Raw genomic sequence first — 27,946 nt, 5'->3', positions numbered from 1 at the left:
TGCAGTCTCTAAAATTCTACCGGGCCATTGCCAGCTTTAATAAGTTAAGTGCAAGAGAACATTGTTGCCAAATACCAGATGAGAAATGAAGGCAGAGCCCTACAATTACACCGGGTATGCTGGTGCGGAACACAGGTCTCTTTAACACAGCACACACAGATGAATTCAGATAGCTACAGCACATGCTGTTGTGCACTTTGAAAATAAAACCTCACTCAAAGAGAATTTTCTATGCACTACAGACTTTTAGAGAAAAGGGAGATTTGGGTGAGTTTTGTCCTTCAACTGGAAGGGTGGAAAAGCATGGCTCAGCTCCTGAGACTTCTGGTCAAATTTCCAGTAATACTCAGAATGTTATCCTGCAGCATATTGGAAAGGAGAAGGATGAACAGTTAGTAGATCTGGAAGCTCTTTCCCTGTCTGAATTAGCATTGTGTGGATGAGAAAATAGTGGGTTGGCAGGTATATGAGCAAAGAACTTCAGCTGGAACCAAATGGAATGAAGATGCATTTCTGTTATAAAAGACAGACCACGTCTGGCATGAGTCCACCGTTATTCATTTCCACATTGGGGAGCTAAGGGTTTGATTGGTTCCCTGGTTGCATGTAGGCTGTCCATACCCTGTCACACCACCCATTCCAAAAAAGGTCATCCCTGCCATTTGCTGAGACATCTAGGAGAATATAAGAGTGAGTCAGACTGTATCCATAAGTGTTTGAAAGGAAAACAAAATCAATCTCTAAAAAATAAATAAAGTCTTACCTGAGTAACATTCCACTGCAGTTGCTGTGCAGGTTGCACCCCATACATTGGTTGTGCCACTGGACCCATGTTGGTTAGATAACCTGCAGGCTGAGCCATCATTCCATTAGGGAGGCCCATAACAGCTGCCTGTACACCTCCTACATACCCTGCAGGCATGGCCATGGGTGTAACCATGCTTGGGTGTGTTGGTTGTGCCATAATGCCTAATGGAGATGCCATCATGCCACCCACAACACCAGCTTGTGGAGGAACTGCAGGGTAACCTGAGTAAGCAGTAGGATATGCCATCTGCGCTGGTGCCATGAATAGGGCTCCTGCAAAAAGGAGTGGGCATTGTTAAGTTGCAACAAACATTCTTATTTTATCCTACATACACTTTTTTTGTTTTTAGCAAGATAGAGCTTTTACAGAGATAAAACATATTGAGTCAAATGAATGTATCCCAATCCATACCTTGAGCAGGAATTGAAGGTGCCTGGGAACCATAAAGAGAAAGGATGGAGTCTTTAGAAAGCTGCTTTTTCCCACTCTCTTCTGTTTTTCTTCCAGATTCTGGAAACAAATTGAGATTTTCTGGGACTGATCCGGAACTTGCTGCAGTCACTGGCGTGGAGCTGATAGTCTGAGACAAAGCATATAAACTCCCTTGTAAATCACAAATTAGGTGTCATGAGGATGTGTGTGTACATTAGCTCCACTTATTTGTTGTCTTCATCAGCAAGTATGTCCAGAACTACAAGCTTTGGCACATTCTTTATAAAGATGTTTATCTATTTTCAAAACTTAAGATTTTTCTGATGTCTGAAACAAAAAGGTCAATTTCAGTTAAAAGGGACACTAAACCCATTTTTTTTCCCCTTTCATGATTCAGATAGTGCATGTAATTTTAAGCAACTTTCTAATTTACTCGTATTATTTTTCTTCATTCTCTTGCTATCTTTATTTAAAAAGCAGGTATATATAACTTAGGAGCCAGACCATTTTAGGTTCAGCATCCTGGATAGCGCTTGCTTATTGGTGGCTCTATTGAGCTAACCAATAAGCAAGCATAACCCAGGTTCTGAACCAAAAATGGGCCAGCTCTTAAGCTTTACATTCCTCCTTTTTAAATAAAGATAGCAAGAGAACAAAGAAAACATTGATAATAGAGTAAATTAGAAAGTTGCTTAAAATTGCATAATCTATCTGAATCATTAATAAATTTGGGTTTAGTATCTCTTTTGTAAAATTTAATTAATCCTTTTTGCAACAGCTCTTTGGACTAATGGAACTTTTCCCAACTACTGCACATTTGAAATCATGTTACTTTAATGGAGAAGAAAGTCAAAATGAATAAAAAAAAAAACAAAAAAAAAAAACACAACTCATGATTTAGATGGATCATAAAAAAAAAGTAAAATATCATCAAATGCACTTTGTTCTCTTAGTACCTTTTTTAAAAAGTATATGTACATGTGCTTAGCTACAAATACACTACTGGGAACCAGCTGGTGACTGACGGCTACACACATTTTTCTTGTGTCTTTGGCTAGCTTCATTGCTGCTCTAGTGCTATCATTTACAGTTACATGCAAACAGTGCGATCATAAAAATGCACTAACATATTAGCACATATTTTGCACTTTTAAAATGTTAAAAAGCAGAGAATAAAAAAAAACAACAAAGAAGAAGGCTAGTTCAAGGATGGAAGATAAATATTTCTAGCACAGAAAGGGTTTTTGTTCTAAATGGGAATATAAAACTATGACAAGCACAAGTCAGTTTCATAACAGGAAAAACTAGATTAGGAGAAGGATTTCTAAAAACAAACTTTAATGAAGTCATGAAGAAAAAAGAAGGATTAGTAAAATTTACTGTGCACTTTTGCACATGAAGAGATCACATTGCATCCAATGTTAATATAGTGGACACATTTCATTTTCTTTAGCTGAATTGTTATGATTAATGCAAAAAGTGTATTACTTAGGAGTTCTTTTTAAATTAACGTTGAAATAGTCAAATAAGGTTATGATGCTTTTACAGTAACTAGGAAGAGAAGGACTGGTTAGATCACAGTGCCACTCATTCAGCATTATATTTATTTGTGTGTAATCTGCTATGTAGGTGTGAGATATATAATCATAGTTACCTGGCTTGATTTTGAGCTGGACATTGGTGGTATTGAACCAAATAGGTCCAGTTCCTTCTCCAAGCTGGTGCTGGATTTCCCATTTGAAAGGGAATTGGCAATAGGAGCATCTATAAGTAGAGTGCAAATATGTTTAACATAACTAAATCAAACAGTACTCCATATTCTTTATTTTCTTTGGATCAATATATTTGCTGTTACTACTACTGAATATATAGTATATATGGGCACCCTGGCAGTTCATTTTCCCCTTTCCGACCATCCTCCTTACTTGCAACGTCACATCACTTCATATAACCCTCACACCAACTCCACAGAAGCATTAAGTCACTAGATCAGAAACAGCCCTCAAGCTCTCTCAACCCTCTGTTCTCTTCCATTTCCTCCTTTTCCTGCCCTCACCAATCTGCCACTACAATCTCACCCTTACATCGGTCTTTGACAATTTGGCACCTTCCCCTCAAAACTTCTTGAAAAGCTAGTATATACACATCTATCACATTTCCTTACATTAAACTCCCTCCTTGAGACAGCAATTGTTAAATGGATAGAAGAGTCAAAATTAAACTTGCAGGATTCAGATAGTGCGGATGTAATTTTAAGATTCAATTCTATTTTAAAAATGTGCTTAATTCCCTTGTAATCCTTTGTTGAAAAAGAATACGCACATATTCTAAACTAGTGGGAGCTAGCTGCTGATTGGTGCATGGCATGCACACATTTGTCTCTTGTGATTGTCTAACTAGATGTGTTCAGCTAGCAGCCAGTAGTGCAATGCTGTTTCTTCAGCAAAGGATGACAAGATAATGAAGCAAATTTAAAAGTAAATTGGAAAGTTTAAAATTGTATGTTCTATCCAAATCACGAAACAAAATTTTGGAGTTTCCTGTCCCTTTAAGGTTGCAGCCTTTTAACAACAAAATCGAAAGGCCACTTCTCTCTGCTAATCCTCCTTGATCTTTCTGCAGTCGTTGATACTGTTGACCACCCACTTTCTCCAGACCCTCCAATCCTTCTGCATTTACGACACAGCCCTCTTGTGGTTCTCTTCCTACCTGTCTAATTGTACCTTTAATATAGCATTCCAAAGTGCATCCTCAGCCCCTTTGACACTTTCTGTTGGAGTAACAACAAGGCTCTGCCCTTGATGCCTTTCTCTTCTCAATCTATACATCATCATTAGGTTCCTTATTAAAGCCCCAAGGGTTTCAATATCATTTGTATGCTGATGACACCCAAATCTGCCTCTCTGCACCAGAAATATCCCCTTCCTTGCTAACACGTGTCACTAACCGTCTTTCTCAGATCTCATCCTGCATGGACTCTCTATACTTTAAGCTAAAACTCTCCAAAACTGAGCGCTCTTTTTTTTCACCCTTCTTCTAAAATCTCAACCCCCCCCCATTTTCTATAACTGATGATAATTCCATCATTACCTCAACCCCCCATGCCAGACGTATTTGGGTCACACTTGACTCATTTCTTTCACTCCTCACATTCAACCTTTGGACAATTCCTGCCACTTCCACTTTTTAAAAAAAATAAATAAAATAAAATTCTCCAAACTTTAACACTCGCACAAGATCCAACTAAGATTTTAATCCACTCTCTCATTCTTTACCACCTTGACTACTGCAACGCCATCCTTTCTGGTCTCCGTAGCTGCCGTCTAGCTCCAAGGCCTCAATTACACTTCTCCCCCACTTTATCTCAGACCTTGTCCCCTCCAATCCGCTTTACTCTGCTCACAACCTCCTCCTCTCATGTTACCTCCTCACATTCCCATCTACAGGACTTCTTCAGACTGGCCCCTATTTTGTGGCACTCTCTGCCTCGCTCCACAAGAGCTAGTTTTGAGCTATTTTCTTTAAGTGCTCCTTAATGATTCTACTATTCAGGGATGAATACAACATATGCTAACCTCTTCTAACCTTAGCTCATCTCCTTCTTTGTTATCCACTTGACCCCCTTAGCATGAAACCCTATGAGCTCAGCTGTTTGTAGATCACAACAGTACAACTCTTGGCAGGGCCCTCTACCAACTTGACCCCTATAAACGTTACCTTGCATATCATGCCTATGTTTATAGAACTACGGAATCTGTTGGCGCTCTACAAATAATTGATATTAATAAATTGCAAAGGCAAAAAAAAAAAAACTCAGGTAATTACTTTAAAAATTAAACCATTGCTTTTACCATATTTACATACTGCAATAAAAAAAAGACCACGTTAAAGAACATGACATTTTTTGTGATTTAAAGTAGAGAATGCAATTATAAACAGCCTTCCCTAGTACTTCTATTAGAAAATGTGCTTCATTCTCTTGGTATCCTTTGTTGAAGGAGCAGCAATGCATTACGGCGAGCTAGGTGAATATATGAAAAGCGACCAGTCATTAGATAGCTACTAGTAGTGCATTGGGGCTTCTGCTCCTACCTAGGTATGCTTTTGCAACATCAAACACATACGTTCTCAGAGAGTCAGAGGTAGCTTGTATGACACACATTAAGTCTTCACTGATGCAAAACATACCACCACCAGCTCTCTAAGTAGATACAGTGTTTGAATGCTGGTGCCCAGGGCATACGTGTGTATGCCACTAAAAAACAGTTATGACTTTTACTTCAAGTACTTTGCTAATAGAAATATATTGCAAACATTTTTTCCTATTTTGTAAATAAAATGCACGTTTCAGTTTATCACTTTATTCAAAGTATTACAGTGATTAATGTGCATTTAATGAGGTTTAATTATATGTAGCTTTGTTCTTACTAGCCTTTATTTAGTATTCAAAGGGATATGAAACCCATTTTCTTTTAATTTTCTTTGTTGAAGGGATTCCTAGGTAGCTGTCTAGAGCACTACATTACAGGAATGTGCTGCCATCTAGTGCTCTTGCAAATGGTCAACATTTGTGCCCCAGATATGGGCTCATTCTTGAGCTTACATCCCTGCTTTTCAGCAAAGGATACAAAAAAAATGAAAACATTTTGATAACAGAAGTAAATTAGAAAGTTGTTTACAATTGTGTGCATGTTCCATTAAAGGGACAGTCAACACCAGAATTATTGTTGTTTTAAAAGATAAATAATCCCTTAATTGCCAATTCCCCAGTTTTGCATAATCAACAATTATAATTATACACATTTGACCTCTGTAATTAACTTGTAACTAAGCCTCAGCAGACTGCCCCCTTATTTCAGTTCTTTTAACAGACTTGAATTTTAGCCAACCAGAGCTGACTCCATGGTAAATTCACTTGCATGAGCTCAATGTTATCTATATGAAGCACGCCCTCTAGTGGTGAAAAATTATCAAAATGCATTTAGATTATAGGCGGCCTTCAAGGTCTAAGAAATTAGCATATGAACCTCCTAGGTTTAGCTTTCAACTAAGAATACCAAGAGAAGCAAAATTGGTGATAAAAGTAAATTGGAAAGTTGTTTAAAATTGCATGCCCTATTTGAATCATGAAAGTTTTTTTGGGACTTGACTGTCCCTTTAATGTATTCACTTGCTTACCCTTTAAAACATTAGAAATGATTAAATGCAGAGACATTTATCATCACTGATGGGAACAGTATTCCGGTCTTATGATTCCCGTAAACAGTTCCCTTTGGATGCCAGCCAGCATTGTGCCAGAAACAGTGACATGAGTAGTAGTGGTTTTGGTAAACGTTCATAATCAGCAAGTAAGGAAGAGAATAATAACCAAGCATTTGTCATTTTAAACACAAAAGTGTAATACTCTGTTCTGATTCTGCTGGTGGAAGAGAGGCATTTGTTAGCTCTGTGTGCCTTGCAACCCTTAGAAATGAACAAATCGTTATTAAGCAGGTTCTCTCACCTAGGCCTAACAGGTCCATCACAGGCTCCGCTGGCTTGGAGGGAGAGGTTTTCTGAGGTTGTGGATCATCCTTCTTGAGTGGCTAAAATGATTGAAGGGAAAGAAAAAATAAAAAAGGAGAGAGAGAGAGAGAGAGTTAAAGGGACATGAAACCCAAAATATTTCTTTCGTGATTTAGGTAGAACATACAATTTTAAACAACTTTCTAATTTACTTCTGTTATCTAATTTGCTTCATTCTCTTGGTATCATTTATTAGAGGAGCAGCAATGCACTTCTGGTTTCTAACTGAACACATGGGTGAGCCAATGACAAATATATATATATATATATATATATATATATATATATATATATATATATATATATATATATATATATATATATATATATAGCCACCAATTAGCGGCTAGAACCTAGGTTCTTTGCTGCTCCTGAGCTTACCTAGATAAACATTTCAGCAAAGGATAACAAGAGAAGAAAGCAAATTTAATAATAGAAGTCAATTGGAAAGTTGTTTAAAATTGTATTCTCTATCTGAATCATGAAAGAAACATTTAGGGTTTCATGTCCCTTTAAGGTTTAATTCCAGATTAATATAATGAGACTAAAATATCAGTTATGGACTAGAATTTATACATCGCCCAATTTCTTAGGTCATAGTCAAAACCTTTAACCAGTTTTTCAGTGATCAAGAAGATGCATTTCTTATACTCTTACTGAATTTTTGCTTCAATAATTATATATTTCAAACTGTAAAATTTACCCTTTTTTTAACTGTATTATGGCGCTTTTTCCCCTATATTTTTATTGGGATGTGCTGAATTTTGTGGTAGTGGTCTCTACCAGACAGTGAGGAATAGACCCAGCTATTACTCATAGACAGTTCCTGTTTCACTTAAACTTAAAGGGTCAGTAAAGTCAAATTAAACAAATTGATTGGATAAAGAATGCAATTTAAAACATCCTTCAAATGTACTTCTATTATCAATTGTGCTTAGTTCTGTTGGTATCCTTTGTTAAAGAGTAATCCTAGGTGAGCTCAGGAGCGTGCACTTGTCTTAAAAGAACATGAAACAATTTTTTTTTCTATTCACGATTCAGATAGAAGATACAATTTTGGAAACAACTTTACATTTTACTTCTATTATCTAAATTGCTTCATTCTTTTGGTATCCTTTATTGAAGAAATAGCAATGCAAATGGGTGAGCTAACAACATGAAGCATATATGTGCAACCACCAATCAGCAGCTCCTGAGTCTACCTAGGTATACTTTCAACAAAGGATACCAAAAGAACAAAACAAAATAGAAGTGAAAGTTGTTAAAAATGAAATGCTCTATTTGAATCAAGAAAGGTTCATTTTGACTTTACTGTCCCTTCAAACACTTCTACTCAACCTTATTTCATACAAAATGTATTTTAACCTGTTTAAATATTGCTACCATACTTACAAAAGAGCAATATTTAATGAGCAGTGTCCATATAAATAAGTATCTAGGTTCTTATGAATAATGGGTGTCCAGCACCGTTACACAGGAACATAATCATGGTGAGCAACACACACAGGAGAAAGCGTCACTCTGATGTTTCCATTAACTCATTTTCCTTCATAAAACAGTTATGCAAGCTACAAATGGTTTCATCATTTTAATACATCTCCATCCGGGATCAGATTTTTTGCCTGGGAGAAAAAAACAAAAAGGGGAGCAGAACACATACCAACTTGACCTTCTCAAATATCACTTGCTGGGATTTGATTTCTGGGGCAGAATCGGACTTCTTCCACTTGCCTTCTCTTTCTTTCTGTTTCAACAGGGAGGGGAAATATGGGTTATATTAATGTCAAAGGACCGCTAAATAAAGTAGAACTGCAGGGTCAACCAAACAATTTTTACTTTCTAGTGTTCGCTAAAATATTGCCATATTAAATGGATACAACAAGAAACAAATACTTTTCAAAGCAAAAACACACTAAAGATTGATTTAGCAAATAAAAAAGTAACAGGACCCCCCCCCCTTATGATTCAGATAAAACATGCAATTATAAACAACCTTCCATTTTACTTTTATTATCAAATGTGCTTCATTCTCTTAGCATTCTTTGTTTAAAGGGATTGTCTAGTCAAAAATAAATGTTAATGATTCAGATAGAGAAGGCAATTTTAAGCAACTTTCTACTTTACTCCTATTATCAATTTTTCTTTGTTCACTTGGTATCTTTATTTGAAAAAGCTGAAATGAAAGCTTAGGAGCCGGCCAATGTTTAGTTCAGCACCCTGGGTAGTGCTTGCAGATTGGTGGCTACAATTAGCCACCAATCAGTAAGCACTACACCCAGGTGCTGAACCAAAAATGGGCCTGGCTTCTAAGCATACATCCATCCTTTTTAAAATAAAGATACCAAGAGAACGAAGAAAATTTTAAAGTTGCATGCTCTCTCAACCATGAACGTTTAATTTTGACTAGACTATCCCTTTAAAGAGCAGCGATGCACTACTGCAAGCTACCAGAACATATTGGGCGAGCCAACGATAAGAGGCACATATGTGCAGCCACCAATCTCTCAGTTATGCGTTGCCGCTCCTGAATATACTAAGAAAACTAAGCAAATTAGACAGAAGTAAACTGGAAGGTAATTTAAAAGTTAATACATATCTGAATCATGAAAGTGTATTTTACTTAATGGCCCCTTTAATTTCCATTTAAAAGGTATGTAATACAAAACAGAAGCAAACACTTTTTTTTTTATTCATATTGTAAGTTTTTTTTTTTCTTTCATCTGAATAAAGGGTATTTCAAAATGCATCTTTAATGCATGATACTGTACTGAGAAAATGTTTGTCAGGCTTGCATAGGTATCTCTGTGTGTATATATAGTACATCTATCTTAATATGCAATGTTTCCAATGCACAAGAGAATTGTGGGTAAGATATGCAAATTCTCAGTTTTTTTGCTTCAAAAATACTGTTTTAACACAGCTATCCTTTTGCTGTCATAATCCTGTTTAAAAGGATCGCTGTGTCAAAACGGTATTTTTGAAGCAAAAAAACCTGAGAATTTGCATATCTTACCCACAATTCTCTTGTGCATTAGAAACATTGCATATTAAGAATTTCTGGTGAAAAGCAAGGAGACGGAGAGAGTGAGAGAGTTGTCAGAGGTGCCCTTATCAATTATTTCTAATGTGCAACCAAATTCTGTAGCGCTGGGTAAATAAGTATGGGTATACAATGACAGCATTTCTGGTAAAATACACACTCATAGACTGATTTTAGCAAGTTTAATTTTTACTTTTCTATATATTTAAATGCTGTTCTCTCACATACATAACAAAAGTCACTGTAAAGTACAGACAGATACATTGTATCACTGTGCACTGCAAGCTTACTATTACTTCTCATACAGCAATTGTGCAAACACCTCAGTACTCATACCATGAAAATAATGTGATGCTTTGCTTAAAAAGGGGCCATACTAATCAGAACCGAAAAGTGAGTGAGTGCATTTAATTCATTTTTTATTTATTTTATTTTTAATATAAGCATTTTTTGCAATATACTTCTAAATTTGGCTTCTGCATCATAAGCAAGTATGCGGCACATGCCCTGTGCACACTCTAACACTGTACCAGGTCAGAGAGCAAGCAACAGCGTTTATCGGATCATATCAGCAATGACTCCATTTGCATCATTCAAGCCACTGACAACTGAAATAGCAGATGTGGTGTTTGAATGCTGGTGAATGGATCAAGTGATGCTTAATCACTGAAAAATATTACTAAAAGCAGTTTTGCTAACAGAAGTATACTGAGAAAAAATCCTTCAATGCAAAACTGAAATACATGCATATACATTTAAATTTTGACCATTATGCCTCTTTTAAGAGTTTGTCTTCTTGAAAACGAAGAACTTTCCAAATTCAATACACACTCCTTTGAATTTTGTATATGGGCTCCTAATTGCCTGTAGCATCTCTGTTAGGCTACTACAAAAGCATACATATAATAGATAAACAGATGTATTCAATCCTAAACTTTGGCGTTTTGAAAAGATAACTCAATGCTAATTGTGGAATTATAAGGGGTTTGTTTTCAGGATTTATAAAACAACCACCACCATTGTGTACCATCCACACTACAGAGAATTAAAGGACCACTAAAGACAGTAGTATAGCATAATCAGTAAATGCATAATAACAACTACAATGCAAAAGCACTTAGGGCCCAATTATCTAAACTTCACAGGTCCGGACGTGGTTTTTCAACGCTGGTGGAATCATTTGACAAAAGTGGCAGTTTGCACAAGTAGCAATATGTCTCCTATAGAAAGTAAGGGAGCTCGCTGGAAAGGGAAACTTTGTTGAGTGAAGCAAAGTAAGCAGTGATTGCACTTTAAAAATTAAATGCTGCATCAAAAACAAAATCACATTGCGCTGTATTTTGCATATAGCATCTTGCAATCCCCTCTTTTTATATGCATGTGTTTTTCTATTAGATTCAGTATTTTATCACAACCGCGCCACCTTTAAGTTTGCAAGAAAATACAGTGAGATCTGTAGGGAGTAAATGTTTTTAGAATTACGCTTGGATTTGAGAGACTATTTCACCCACACACCCGTGGGATGCCCATGTCCAGTCCGTTTTACGATAAAACAATTACACACACTTTGTATTTTGTACTCTTTAGTGAGACACCCTGGTAAACAGTGAGGTGTCTAAATAAACTTGGAAGCTAAAATAGATTTATCATATTGTGACAGTGCAATGCAGAGAATTGAAGCATAAGAAGCCATTAAGTCTTCATCACGTTTCAATGTTTACAAATATTTACAGTCACTTAACCATTCCTGCTAGAAGTAAATTGTATTTTAAAAAGGGACATTAAACTCCAAAAAAACCCTCATGATTCAGATAGGGCATGTAATTTAAAAAAAAACAAAAAAAACTTTCCACTTTGCTTTTATCAAATTTGCCTTTTTCTCTTGGTATTTTTTGTTAAAGACTAAACCTAGGTAGGATCATAGGCTGATTTCTAAGACTGCAGTCCACCTTTTATCTCACTGTCTGGCTGTGAATAGCCAATAAGATTGTTTTTTCCATGGGTGTCGTAACACTGTGCTCACTCTAGTTGAGTTATTTAAGAGTCAGCACTGATTGGTTAAAATGCAAGGCTTTCAAAAGATCTAAGATAAGGAGACCGTCTGCAGAAGCTTAGATACAAAGTAATTACAGAGTTAAAAAGTATATTAAACTAACTGTGTTGGTTATGCAAACCTGGGGAATGGGTAATAAATGGATTATCTATCTTTTTAAACAATAAAAGTTTTGGCATTGACTGTTCCTTTAATATATCAAGCACCTAAACGGCAATATTTATTCATGATCTGGATTTAATAAAAGCATAGAGTTTCCTAGCCATTTACTCAGTATAAGTATACTGATGATAAAATAACTCCAAATGTGATCTGTGTTTATACTTACCCATTGGTGAGGAACAATCGTACATATAAGTGTAGTATAAGCGAATAATATGGGACAGTAAACTGATATGAATCATATAATATACTGTATAAACAAGCTTAAAACTATGCTTTGGTAGCCTGAGAAATATACTGTATATTTATTTTAATTAAAATAAAGTTACTTACTCTGTATGCATTTATGTCCACACTACGATCCATGTATTTCTTTTTCTCATATTTCTCTCTAATAAAACCTTCAACAGCTCTGGGGAATTAAAGTTAAGGATCTGGACACAGAAAGATGTTAAATGACACAAACGTTCTTAAATCAAAACAAGTTTAAGTGGGTCAAACCCTTTCTTGGCGGGGGGGGGGGGGGGGGGGCTTTTTTAACATATTAATGGACCAAAGGAACATTTTGCTCCATGTCAAAAAGGATACTGGTCAGTCTGCGGCCTTATGAAGTTTTCTGGAAGGAATGCTTCATATAATTTATTTGCCTTCCCATTTCCCATCTCTTCCATGCACTAAAAAAAAAAGTAAAAAAAAGTAAAACAATAAATAATATACATTTTGTATGTTTTTCCAGTTTGGCCTAAAGAATTTACAATAAGGCAGGGGAAACCGAACATTTAAGTCACTGTCCCAACAGCATAGCAATAAAATAATATTTCTAAACCATCTATGTGCAAATATGGATAAATCCTTCATGTTCACAGGACCATTGGCTGACAAAGCCCTCTCTCGTATTAAGAGTTAAGATTTCACATTCCAGAGCCTAAAATATGAGAACTGTACAGTATTCAAAGTTCAGTGCACTTGTCTGCTAACTTAAGTACTATTCATTTGTACAGACTCTATTATTATTATCATCATTTATATGTTGTGTGCCATCAGATACCACAGCACAGTGCCCATAACCGCTAGGGTGCTGCACTTGACTGGGTGCAGAGGTTAAGCCTCCAGCATTCATTATTAATGTGTGACATTAGTATTTAAAAATAACTCAATATGATGGGTCAGTCAAACTACAAGTACATGAGTTTATGATGTCAGTCAAACTACAAGTACATGAGTTTATGGGGTCAGTCAAACTACAAGTACATGAGTTTATGATGTCAGTCAAACTACAAGTACATGAGTTTATGGGGTCAGTCAAACTACAAGTACATGAGTTTATGATGTCAGTCAAACTACAAGTACATGAGTTTATGATGTCAGTCAAACTACAAGTACATGAGTTTATGATGTCAGTCAAACTACAAGTACATGAGTTTATGATGTCAGTCAAACTACAAGTACATGAGTTTATGGGGTCAGTCAAACTACAAGTACATGAGTTTATGGGGTCAGTCAAACTACAAGTACATGAGTTTATGATGTCAGTCAAACTACAAGTACATGAGTTTATGATGTCAGTCAAACTACAAGTACATGAGTTTATGGGGTCAGTCAAACTACAAGTACATGAGTTTATGATGTCAGTCAAACTACAAGTACATGAGTTTATGATGTCAGTCAAACTACAAGTACATGAGTTTATGATGTCAGTCAAACTACAAGTACATGAGTTTATGATGTCAGTCAAACTACAAGTACATGAGTTTATGATGCTGCAGTAATGTTTATTAAATGGGATGGAAGTGATGGAAAGAGAGACATTTAAAAGGGACATTAAACTTTCTTTCATGATTCAGATAGAGGATACAATTTTTAAAAAGTTTCCAATTTACTTCTATTATAATTTTTTTCCCATACTCCTGTTATTCTTTGTTGAAGAGATACCTAGTTAGGTAGTGCGCACATGTCTGACGCACTACACAACAGGAAATAGTGCTGCAATCTAGTGCTCCTGCTAATGTATAACATTGTTGCAAAACGGCAGCTATATAGGGCTAGATTTATCAAAGCTGAGGCGTATAGGGGCGCGTATACGCGACCTTGTACGCCTCAGCTCGCCTGTGGCGGGGTGAAATTACCCGCAGGTATTCAACATTGCACACGAGCGCAATTTTGCGCTCAAGTGCAATCCCGCCCCCTGCCCATGCACAGCCAATCACGCGAGGGCAGGAGCTGTCAATCTCCTCAGTCGGACTCGACCGCAGAGATTAAATTTCGCCACCTTAGAGGTGGCGAAGAGGTTTGGTGACCGCTGCTTGTTAAATTATGGCAAGCAAGTTCTTATGAGAACTTGCAGCTGTAGGGCTTTAATAAATCGAGCCCATAGTGCTACAGACACGTGCACACTCTTGAGCTTACATTTCTGCTTTTTCACAAAAGATAACAAGAAAACTAAGAAAATTTGATAATAGAAGTAAATTAGAAAGTTTTTTAAAATGTTATGTTCTATATAAATCATGAAAGAAAAAAAAAATTGGGTTTTATGTCCCTTTAAGTAAAAACTAAGTTTTCATGATTCAGATAGAGCATGCAATTTTAAACAACTTTCCCATTTACTTTTATTATATAATATGCTTTGTTCTCTTGGTATCCTGTGTTGAAAGGCATACCTTGGTAGATTCAGGAGCCGCAATGCACATATATGCCTCCTGTCCTTGGCTCATCTGATATGTGCAGCTGGCTCCCAGTAGTGCATTACTGCTCCTTCAACAACGGATGCAAAGAAAATGGAGCACATTTGATAAAAAAAGTAAAATTGGAAAGAGGTCTAAAACTGTATGCTCTACCTAAGTTGGGAAAAAAAAGGGTTTCATGTCCCATTAAATGTAACACATAGCCCCATAACCTTAGAAGCATCTGATATTAGATTCACAAAAAGGTGGATGAAGCAGGCAGACTGTAGGTTTAATATATTTCTTTCTAGTCATGCTCTGGATCACATATCTGCGGAAAGTTAACTAGTGATAGCCATAAGAAGTTGTAGAAGTTCACATTATGCATTATTGTATATATCAGAACAGAGACAATGGCAAACAGAAAATGAAAAGAACAGCTATTACTATGTAGATCAGTGACAGAAATAGGCTAAGTGTCTAACCATTAAGGACTTTATGAATAATAATAAGTTTCTCACCTGTATTTGTTCTTGAGTCCACTGGTCCAGGTTGACAGACTTCACACGAGAAATGTGCACTCCCAGGTTCCTGTGGACCCCGGCACAACGGATGCAGACAAACACTCCAATATTCCAGGATGCCCATCGCGGACCTGGTGGGAGATTTAGGAAAACATGGTTAGAAGAGGTACTGATATGTAATCAGTCTATTAAGCCCCAAAACAGTTTTCCAAATGATTTGAAGTGTTCGGTGATAGAATTAAAGGGATTTCCCCCCCACTGCTGCATCTGAAGAATAATTCTAAATACATCATACAACAGGGTATATAACATGTATACAAAAGTGTTTTAGAAAACCTTCCAATCTGAAAAAGGGATGGTGAGACAGCAAAATAAATAGGCACAATCCTATTGGACAATGCTGAAAAAAAGAAGCAGGTTTGTTCAGTTTCACAGGAGTGCATGTCTGTTTATGTATAGGCAATCTACTTATCTGCCATCAAAATAAATGTTAGAATGTTTTGTCGGTGAGCTCAGGAGTGTGCACTTGTCTTTAGCCATCTGGCAGAAGTGTTTACAACAATATTTATAGCACTGTTATACATTGTTGTAAACACAGATGCCATAGAGTGTATGAAGCAGACTATACAACACTGTTTGCAGCTACATATAATATTACTAGATTAGTTGCAAACACTGATGCCAGATAGTTAAAAGAAAGTGCACGCTCCTGAGCTCACATAGGATTACTCTTTAACAGAGGATACCAAGAGAACTAAGCATAATTGATGATAGAAAAACAAACAGGAAAGTGGTTTACAATTTCATGCTCTATCCAACTACTGTCCCTTTAACTAAGCAATTTACATGCAATAAGTGTTTACTCCCTCTTGGTTTGTTGAGCTTTTAGGTCAGAGCTGGGTATTATCACACACATATTGGATTTAAAAACACCTCTAATCAGGTTTGAAAATATTTAAAAAAAAAAAAAAAAGACTAAAAAGTACTGTAAATCTTTAGAAGATACAGGGCCCACGTTAATACTAGTTACCTATTACTGTATAAGATTTGTGACAGAAATGACGTCCTTTCCATTTAATAAGACCAATATATGGCTCAATTCCTCATTTTCTGTGTAGGAAATGACACACTGTAACCACAGTTATTGACAGCTGCAAAAGACGGAAGTTAAAGGAGGAGGGGGAACCTTGGAGCAATGTCAATCTGCAGCGCTGAGTAATTCTGAGAACACAAGAGGCTCATATGAAATCTATATCAAAAGGAAAGAGTTGTATCTATGAAGGAAGTACAAGAAATGCCTGAAACATCATATTTATATTGTTATATTTTTCCTGATCGGTGCACAGTAAAACTTCCTGAGGTCACTAAAAAGTACAAATGGTCACTATGCACACACACACACAGCAATCAGCACCAATTAAGTGTTGTACGACAGAAAGTAACTACCAAAGACAGCTAGGATACTGTAAAAAGCAATATAGACCATAGTAATAAAAACACAGACGTTAGTCAATCAGGCAGAGTGATGTTGAACTAGAACCACAAATGAAAATGGTGGCAGCAATAGGTTAATCAGAACAGACTCTACAGAAAAATAAACTGTGACAAAGCTAGTTATGGACGTAAAGGAACTCGAAACTCAAAATTAAACACACGATTCAGAGCAATTTATTTCTGTTATTACATTTACTTAGTATCCTTTAGGTATATCAAGAGCAACATTAATGGGAACTAGCTGGTGATTGGCAGGTACACTACACATATGCCTCGTCATGGACTCATCAGATGAGTTCACTTACGGCTAGATTTAGAGTTTTGTCGGTAACGACCCGAAAAGCTAACGCTGGCTTTTTTCTGGCCGCACCATAAAAATAACTCTGGTATTGAGAGTCCACATAAAGGCTGCGTTAGGCTCCAAAAAGGAGCATATTTAACGCAGCTTCAACTCTCGATACCAGAGTTGCTTACGCAAGCGGCCAGCCTCAAAAACGTGCTTGTGCACGATTCCCCCATAGACAACAATGGGGCTGTTTGAGCTGAAAAAAAACCTAACACCTGCAAAAAATCCGTATTCAGCTCCTAACGCAGCCCCATTGTTTGCTATGGGGAAACACTTCCTACGTCTGCACCTAACACTCTAACATGTACCCCGAGTCTAAACACCCCTAACCTTACACTTATTAACCCCTAATCTGCCGCCCCCGCTATCGCTGACCCCTGCATATTATTATTAACCCCTAATCTGCCGCTCCGTAAACCGCCGCTACTTACATTATCCCTATGTACCCCTAATCTGCTGCCCCTAACACCGCCGACCCCTATATTATATTTATTAACCCCTAATCTGCCCCCCACAACGTTGCCTCCACTTATTAACCCCTAATCTGTAAAGTACACTAACACCCATAAACTACCTATGTACCCCTAAACCGAGGCCCCCCCACATCGCCGCCACTCGATTTTATTTTTTTAACCCCTAATCTGCCGACCGCCACCTACGTTATACTTATGTACCCCTAATCTGCTGCCCCTAACCTGCCCCCCCACAACGTCGCCGCCAGCTACCTACAATAATTAACCCCTAATCTGCCGAGCGGACCGCACCGCTACTATAATAAAGTTATTAACCCCTAATCCGCCTCACTAACCCTATAATAAATAGTATTAACCCCTAATCTGCCCTCCCTAACATCGCCGACACCTAACTTCAATTATTAACCCCTAATCTGCCGACCGGAGCTCACTGCTATTCTAATAAATGTATTAACCCCTAAAGCTAAGTCTAATCCTAACACTAACACCCCCCTAACTTAAATATAATTTAAATCTAACGAAATTAATTAACTTTTATTAAATAAATTATTCCTATTTAAAGCTAAATACTTACCTGTAAAATAAATCCTAATATAGCTACAATATAAATTATAATTATATTATAGCTATTTTAGGATTAATATTTATTTTACAGGTAACTTTGTATTTATTTTAACCAGGTACAATAGCTATTAAATAGTTAAGAACTATTTAATAGCTAAAATAGTTAAAATAATTACAAAATTACCTGTAAAATAAATCCTAACCTAAGTTACAATTAAACCTAACACTATACTATCATTAAATTAAATACCTACAATTACCTACAATTAAACCTAACACTACACTATCAATACATTAAATACAATACCTACAAATAACTACAATGAAATAAACTAACTAAAGTACAAAAAATAAAAAAATATTTACAAACATTAGAAAAATATTACAACAATTTTAAACTAGTTACACCTACTCTAAGCCCCCTAATAAAATAACAAAGACCCCCAAAATAAAAAATGCCCTACCCTATTCTAAATTACTAAAGTTCAAAGCTCTTTTACCTTACCAGCCCTGAACAGGGCCCTTTGCGGGGCATGCCCCAAGAAGTTCAGCTCTTTTGCCTGTAAAAAAAAAAAAACATACAATACCCCCCCAACATTACAACCCACCACCCACATACCCCTAATCTAACCCAAACCCCCCTTAAATAAACCTAACACTAAGCCCCTGAAGATCTCCCTACCTTGTCTTCACCTCACCGGGTATCACCGATCCGTCCTGGCTCCAAAATCTTCATCCAACCCAAGCGGGGGGCTGGCGATCCATCATCCGGTGGCTGAAGAGGTCCAGAAGAGGCTCCAAAGTCTTCATCCTATCCGGGAAGAAGAGTAGATCCGGACCGGCAACCATCATCTTCCAAGCGGCATCTTCTATCTTCATCCTGAAGACCTCCACCGCGGACCCATCTTCATCCGGCGACGTCCAACTGAAGAATGACGGTTCCTTTAAGGGACGTCATCCAAGATGGCGTCCCTCGAATTCCGATTGGCTGATAGGATTCTATCAGCCAATCGGAATTAAGGTAGGTCTTCAGGATGGAGCCGGTCCTCATCGGATGAAGATAGAAGATGCCGCTTGGAAGATGATGGTTGCCGGTCCGGATCTACTCTTCTTCCCGGATAGGATGAAGACTTTGGAGCCTCTTATGGACCTCTTCAGCCACCGGATGATGGATCGCCAGCCCCCGCTTGGGTTGGATGAAGATTTTGGAGCCAGGACGGATCGGTGATACCCGGTGAGGTGAAGACAAGGTAGGGAGATCTTCAGGGGCTTAGTGTTAGGTTTATTTAAGGGGGGTTTGGGTTAGATTAGGGGTATGTGGGTGGTGGGTTGTAATGTTGGGGGGGGTATTGTATGTTTTTTTTTACAGGCAAAAGAGCTGAACTTCTTGGGGCATGCCCCGCAAAGGGCCCTGTTCAGGGCTGGTAAGGTAAAAGAGCTTTGAACTTTAGTAATTTAGAATAGGGTAGGGCATTTTTTATTTTGGGGGTCTTTGTTATTTTATTAGGGGGCTTAGAGTAAGTGTAATTAGTTTAAAATTGTTGTAATATTTTTCGTATGTTTGTAAATATTTTTTTATTTTTTGTACTTTAGTTAGTTTATTTCATTGTAGTTATTTGTAGGTATTGTATTTAATTAATGTATTGATAGTGTAGTGTTAGGTTTAATTGTAGGTAATTGTAGGTATTTTATTTAATTAATTTAATGATAGTATAGTGTTAGGTTTAATTGTAACTTAGGTTAGGATTTATTTTACAGGTAATTTTGTAATTATTTTAACTATTTTAGCTATCAAATAGTTCTTAACTATTTAATAGCTATTGTACCTGGTTAAAATAAATACAAAGTTACCTGTAAAATAAATATTAATCCTAAAATAGCTATAATATAATTATAATTTATATTGTAGCTATATTAGGATTTATTTTACAGGTAAGTATTTAGCTTTAAATAGGAATAATTTATTTAATAAGAGTTAATTAATTTCGTTAGATTTAAATTATATTTAAGTTAGGGGGGTGTTAGTGTTAGGATTAGACTTAGCTTTAGGTGTTAATACATTTATTAGAATAGCGGTGAGCTCCGGTCGGCAGATTAGGGGTTAATGTTTGAAGTTAGGTGTCGGCGATGTTAGGGAGGGCAGATTAGGGGTTAATACTATTTATTATAGGGTTAATGAGGCGGATTAGGGGTTAATAACTTTATTATAGTAGCGGTGCGGTCCGCTCGGCAGATTAGGGGTTAATTATTGTAGGTAGCTGGCGGCGACGTTGTGGGGGGGCAGGTTAGGGGCAGCAGATTAGGGGTACATAAGTATAACGTAGGTGGCGGTCGGCAGATTAGGGGTTAAAAAAATAAAATCGAGTGGCGGCGATGTGGGGGGGCCTCGGTTTAGGGGTACATAGGTAGTTTATGGGTGTTAGTGTACTTTAGAGTACAGTAGTTAAGAGCTTTATGACCCGGCGTTAGCCCAGAAAGCTCTTAACTACTGACTTTTTTCTGCGGCTGGAGTTTTGTCGTTAGATTTCTAACGCTCACTTCAGACACGACTCTAAATACCGGAGTTAGAAAAATCCCATTGAAAAGATAGGATACGCAATTGACGTAAGGGGATCTGCGGTATGGAAAAGTCGCGGCTGAAAAGTGAGCGTTAGACCCTTTTTTGAGTGACTCCAAATACCGGAGGTAGCCTAAAACCAGCGTTAGGAGCCTCTAACGCTGGTTTTCACGGCTACCACCAAACTCCAAATCTAGGCCTTAGGTTCCAGTAGTGCCCTTTATGTGTTTTATACCTTTCCAGGATTCTTTTACTCTTTCCAATCATTAACTATGCCTGAAAAGTGAAGACTTAAAGGGACAGTCAAGTCAAAAAAAAAACTTTCATGATTTAAATAGGGAATGCAATTTTAAACAACTTCCCAATTTACTTTTATCACCAATTTTGCATTGTTATCTTGGTATTCTTAGTTGAAATCTAAAACTAGGAGGTTCATATGCTAATTTCTTAGACCTTGAAGACTGCCTCTAATCTGAATACATTTTGACCACTAGAGGGCATTAGTTCACATGTTTCATATAGATAACATTGAGCTCATGCACGTAAAGTGACCTAGGAGTGAACACCGATTGGCTAAACTGCATGTCTGTCAAAAGAACTGAAATAAGGGGGCAGTCAGCAGAAGCTTAGATACAAGATAATAACAGAGGTAAAAAGTATATTAATATAACTGTGTTGGTTGTGCAAAACTGGGGAATGGGTAATAAAGGGATTATCTTTCTTTTAAAACAACACAAATTCTGGTGTTGACTGTCCCTTTAAAAGGCCACTAAACACCTGCAAATGCTTTAGATCACTAGCTGATGTAGGCAACTTGCAGCATTTTGACCTCTCCAGAGAGAGCTGGAAAAAAATATACATTTTACACAAAAACATTGTGTTTAATGTCACTTTAAAGGGACAGTCAACAGCAGAATTGTTGTTGTTTTAAAAAGATAGATAATCCCTTAATTGCCCATTCCTCAGTTTTGCATAACCAACACAGTTATAATAATAGATGTTTTACCTCTGTAATTACCTTATATCTAAGCCTCTATAGACTGCCCCTTATTTCAGTTCTTTTGACAGACTTGCATTTTATCCAAATCAGTGCTCACTCCTTGGTAACTTCACGTGCATGAGCTCAATGTTATCTATATGAAAAACATGAACTAATGCCATCTAGGGGTGAAAAACTGCCAAAATGCATTTAGATTAGAGGCGGCCTTCAAGGTCTAAGAAGTTAGCATATGAACCTCCTAGGTTTAGCTTTCAGCTAAGAATATCAAGAAAACAAAGCAAAATTGGTGATAAAAGTAAATTGGAAAGTTGTTTAAAATTGCATGCCCTATCTGAATCATGAATTTATTTTTGGACTTGACTGTCCCTTTCATTTCTTGTTTAATAGCTCTGTTTTGCAGCAAGGGGATGTAAAATGTAGTCTGCATCCTAAAAAACTATAAATCATCAATTGGCACACACATACAAAAAAGTGGCACCTCATTAAACTACATAAAGAAATTCTACTTTATTTAATGTATGTCAGCAGCAAGATAAGCAAATCTATAAGTTACTTTCAGTTAATAAAAGCCCTTGAATACACTTTGCTGAACAACTGTGTCAGCTTAAATTAAAATAGGCGTACATCTAGGTAATATCACTAGAGAGTCTCTCACAAACACTTTTACAACGCTAACACCTAGAAATATAACAATTTTAAAATATGCCAATATAAAAAGCAGATTTGTAGAAATAATTGATGTTGAAAAACTACATGCTCTAAATAGTAAGAGCATCTAATTTTAAGACTAGCAACCCTGCAATGGTATGCGTCTAACCCTGGCATAGTAAATGTACCGTTCAGGGACCGTAGAGCACTTTCCAGGGGTCAAACACATATCCTTGCAGGGTGCCTAGTCAAAAAATAACATGCTCTAACAAACTAGAGCAACGCTTGAGAAAGTCAGGCGCCAGGGAGCCACTGGCGAGTTAACATTAGGCCCTGGCATAGAATCACAATGCAGCAATGGGTGTCTCCCACTTCCTCTCGCCGACTGCCACAAGCTGCACCTAAAGTTTAGCTTGGTGGGACTGGGGATCCTTTCTAGGCCTCACAGCTGTGAGATGCAAGTACAACTTTTACTGTGAATATATATATATATATATATATATATATATATATATATATATATATATATATATATATATATATATATATATATATATATTATGAAAGAAAGCACTCACAGGACTTCTTGATAGTGGGTTAACCAAAAAGGCAACTTAACTTTTTATTGACGTTTCGAGGTTCAAGCTGACCCCTTCCTCAGAATGATTCAGGTGTGCTGCGGCAGACTGACAACAGTGTGACATATTTTTTAAACTTTGCTTGTTTTTTACTCCCAGTGCAGGGGTGTCCCTCTTTCAAATATTAGGAGGTATGTGACAGGCTCATCAGGCATCATTTACAACCATGACATATTGACATTCATTCACAGACAATCATTATGATTGTATGTGAATGAATGTCAATATGTCACGTATAGTTTGTAGGAGGCATGGCATCATAACACAATACATACAGTGTGTGTGTATGTGTATAATATATATATATATATATATATATATATATATATATATATATATACACACACACATACATACACACACTGTATTAGGCTACAATGTGTGAATTTTTTAAAATTTTGGGATGGTGGTGTGCCACAGGATTTTTTAATGTAAAAAGTGTGCCACAGCAAAAAAAAAAAAAAAAAAAAAAAAAAGGTTAAAAATCACTGATATAGATAAAAAGCGTGTTCACTCCTGTGGAGTTATGCAGGAACCAGCACTACTTGGCTAAAATGCAAGTTTGTAAAAAGCACTGAGATAGGAGGGCAGTCTGCAGAGACTTAGATACAAAGCAATCACAGAGGTAAAACGTTTATTAATATAACAGTGTTGGTTATGTAAAACCAGGTAATGGGTAATAAAGGGATTATTTATCTTTTAAAACAATAACAAATGTTTAAGTAGACTGTCCCTTAAACCATGCAACAGAAATTTCCACAACCTGTTTCATTTTTAGATTTGTAATTTTTAAGTATTGAAGTTAAAAAATAACAACAAACTGTAATGACAAGAGATCAATATATATATATATATATATATATATATATATATATATATATATATATATATATATATATATATATATATATATATATATATATATATATATATATATATATATATATAATACATATTGTAAAGTTGGATGTTTTATTATACATGCAAACCTAAAGATTTGTTAGCTCCTAAAGAATTATATCTTGTTTCTTATCCTAAAGTACATAACTTATTTGCTGTAGACATAACACAGTCTGTATTGTTTACTCTGTCAATACAACAGCTGATGCTTTTTTTATACACTCAGTAACATAATTATGTAGTAAGGTGTCACTCTCCAAACTTACATGTTAGTTTCAAGGTAAAAGCTAAGTTTGTGTCATAATAAATGGAAGGTCAAAAATTAGAAAAAAAAAAAGTTTATAGCTCACAAACCCACGTATTAGGCAACTCCTACTTCTGGAGTATAAAGCAGACATCCAGCAAGACCCATCTATGGTCCTCAAATTACTCTGTATCATATACAGTCAACAAATGTCCACCAGAAATCATTTAAAAATGTGGAGTGCTGAAACACACATGATGCAGGTGTGAAAAGTGCAGCGGTATGATTTTACTGTCCGTTTTTCACTCCCCTATATTTTTTTTTAGGGGGGGGGGTTGTTAAAAAAATACAAAATTTGGGAATTTTATTTATCATTTTGGCGGACATTTGTTGACTGTATAACATACCAAAGTGTAACATGTGTGCAAACAAGCCAGCAACAGTTGGTGATATATCATCACTGGTGCTTGCAGGACCATTTCTGTTCTTTCTTCAGTAACCAGCTCCAGAACAACCCTAGAAAGTGTCCAAAGTTTTTTCATTGTGTTCCATAGAAAAAAAGGTTATCGAGTCTGGTTAAAGTGACGGTAAACTTTCCACTTTTTATAATCAGATCCTGAATGTTAGTGATACTTTAGATGGACTTTAATATATCACTTTTAATGAAGATGCAATATAACTTACTTTTTAATCTAGCCGTGCCATTCTATCACTCCCCCGCCCACTTCAAAAGTAGTTTTTTTTTTGTGAGCTAACAATTTGAATTGTTCCCCAATCAGCGCTCTATCCATATGGCATTGAGCGATGATTAGAGAACAGTTCAAACCGTTATCTTGCAAAAATAATTACTTTTGAAGTGGGTAGCGGGAGCGCTGGGTATTAGAGTGGCACGGCTAGATTAAAAAGTAAGCAATAGCAAATCTTCATTAGAAGTGATCAATTAAAGTAAATCTAAAATATCATTAACATTCATAATCTGATGATAAAAAGTGGAAAGTTTACCATAACTTTAATTTTGACTTTCCTATCCTTTTAAACTTGCATGATTCAGATAGAGCAGTGTTTTTCAACCAGTGTGCCGTGGCACACTAGTGTGCCGTGAGAGATCCTCAGGTGTGTCACGGCAGACTGACAACAGTGTGACATATTTTTTAAACTTTGCTTGTTCTTTACTCCCAGTGCAGGGGTAGTTTGTAGGAGGCATGGCATAACAGCACAATACATACAGTATGTGTGTGTTTGTTTGCATGTGTATATATAAATGCTGTATTAGGCTACAATGTGTGATTTTTTTATATAATTTTGGGATGGTGGTGTGCCACAGGATTTTTTAATGTAAAAAAGTGTGCCACGGCAAAAAAAGGTTAAAAATCACTGAGATGGAGCATGTCATTTTAAGACACTTTTGGTGTTTGCACACATTTGTCTCTTGTGATTGGCTAGCTCCTTCGGCAAAGGATAAAAAGAGAATCAAGCGAATTTCATAACAGAAGTAAATTGGAAAGTTGTTGAAGATTGTTTTTTCTATCTAAATCATGAAAGAATATTTTGGGGTTTTCTGTCCCTTTAAGCTGTAAGTAATAGGAGAGATTTTACAAATAGAATCAAACATTTAGATACTTAGTATGTTACTTTTCTTCTACATATCTGCGTTGTATATAATTATATTCAAAGAACATAGAATAAAAAGACTCCTTGCAGATACCCTTGTAACTGGATCAGGCTTTGGCAAGTTGTCTCTTATAACCCACTAAAGAGATATGTACAGCAGACATCTGTATAAATAAGACAACACTTTATAAAGATTATTTATCTTTATAAAGATTATTAAATGATCATTCTAATATTACTTAGAGATACCACTTTTTAAATCCTATGTTTGTGCATAAGGGGAACAAGTATCAACAAACTGACCAATGAACTAATTTATAAGTCCCAAAGTGGACCCGACAGCTTTTTCATAAAACAAACTGTACATAGTGTTGACACAACAAACGTGTTGTCCGTTTAACACTGATAACTGACATGCTTCTCACAATCCGAATTTACCAATGTTCAAGAAACCCACTGTTGGTGTTTATTATGTGTAATACCAATATTTACTGTTATAAAAAAATATATACAAAACGTAAAAATACACAAATAACCTATATGCCAATTTATATTTTAATTATAGACTCAGGAATATTTTTGAAATAAAGGTAAAATTGCATTTCACATACAACAAAGAGCTATGATTTAAAATAATTCAAAGTGTAATACATGATCTATTAAATTATATGGGAATCTCATATATTTGGGTTCACATATAATGATCCAACGGTGTTGTACGTCCCTTCTGGATCTGTATGTGTATGGGTATTGATCCCTGTGTAACATGACATTATATTTATACACAAAGAAAGCAGATTACTATATCATTATTATTAGTGTCTTTACATGATTCAATGTCTCTATATCAGTGGAGTGTCTATATTTTACTATTAGGTCGCTCTTTACCTTTAGCCTGGCAGTCTGCACAGAATTTATTCTCTTCCCGCAGAAGAAGTTCGGACAGCACCGCCTGGTACCTCTCTACGTCCCGCACCGACTTCCCGGTCATCTTCACGGGATACAGTAAGATGGCAGCTCCCGGTGTAGTGCCTTCACTTCCTGTTTCCGGACCTGTTCCTCACTCCTACCCACTCCCTGGTTACGTCAGGGCCTCAACTACGTTATCTACAGCTATTGGTTGACTGTCTGCGCGTATAACCAGTCACCAAGGAGGCGATAACAAACCTGCCCATTGTGGAAAATCATGAATGGACAATGACGTAGCTAGAGTGACTTAAAGGGGTCGGGGCCGTGGAATTACGTTTGGCATATCAATGTGCACACTTGGTCTTCAATGAAATTACGTCAGTTTACATTACAGAATGATATAGGTTTGTTACATAAAGTCAGATCATTAAGCGAATACTCTTAGAACTAAACAATAAGGAAGTTGGTTTCTTATTCAAGCTGTTTCTTATTCGTGGTATTGGTATTTAGTTTCTTATTCATGGAAGTTGGTTTCTTTTACATTTTTTTTATCAGACTGCCAGTGCCGCCATCAGGGTTTTTTTTTTTAAATTTTGGCAGCCACCAGTGGTTACTACAGCAGAGTACTAATTGAGCATGGGAAATGTTATTACAAGGAGTAAAGTATTAGCATTTGAGAGGATTTCTGAGTGTGCACTAAACCTCTATGCACAGTGTGAGACAGACTTGGCACTTTGTTTGTACAGTGTGTGCCTGAGTCAGACGGCTGATCACTTTCATTTGCAGAGGAGGTAGGACTTACTTAGCAAATGATTTTTTATTTCTTTGTGCAATTTTGGATTGTAACTTCAGTGTGGTAGTAGTTATATGGTGGGGCCAGGGGTCTATAAAAACACATCATTTTTTTAGCAGCAGTGTATTTATGATTATTTGACAATGCTGTAGAAATTCTATATTTAAAACCATGCAGAAATGTTTCCTCCTCAATACACAAATGGTAGGTGCCCTTTTGGCAGATATGCATTTTATATATATATATATATATATATATATATATATATATATATATATATATATATATATATATATATATATATATATATATATTACATTCCAGTTTACTGCCCCTTTATGCAAGGACTTTCCAGATGCAAGGAGGCATTTTATCTAAGATGTTTACATCTGCATAAAATGTTATACTCTCAGACTAAGATTGCTCAGTGTTTGAAATGAGACAGGTTAACTTAAAACTGTTCAGTTTACACTACAGCTGACTTAATTTTGAAATACATATCAACAAGCCTAAATCCTTTATTTA

At 36.4% G+C, this 27,946-nt stretch overlaps 1 protein-coding gene across 1 annotated transcript; it reads right to left on the bottom strand.

Moving 5' to 3' along the window:
• SMAP2 (small ArfGAP2) lies at positions 1 to 26,755 on the bottom strand. The gene is made up of 10 exons (XM_053704813.1): positions 26,608 to 26,755; positions 15,242 to 15,375; positions 12,649 to 12,734; positions 12,394 to 12,472; positions 8,466 to 8,549; positions 6,744 to 6,825; positions 2,895 to 3,004; positions 1,220 to 1,388; positions 764 to 1,080; positions 1 to 674 (listed from the first exon to the last, which is right to left on the bottom strand). The coding sequence occupies exons 1-10, from the start codon at positions 26,708 to 26,710 to the stop codon at positions 558 to 560; spliced, it is 1,281 nt and encodes a 426-aa protein (XP_053560788.1). The 5' UTR covers positions 26,711 to 26,755; the 3' UTR covers positions 1 to 557.
• Positions 26,756 to 27,946: the final 1,191 nt, after the last annotated feature.

Source organism: Bombina bombina, chromosome 3 (genome assembly GCF_027579735.1).
Source record: "Bombina bombina isolate aBomBom1 chromosome 3, aBomBom1.pri, whole genome shotgun sequence".
NCBI classification, from domain to species: domain Eukaryota; kingdom Metazoa; phylum Chordata; class Amphibia; order Anura; family Bombinatoridae; genus Bombina; species Bombina bombina.
This window is presented reverse-complemented; position numbering and strand designations above follow the sequence as displayed.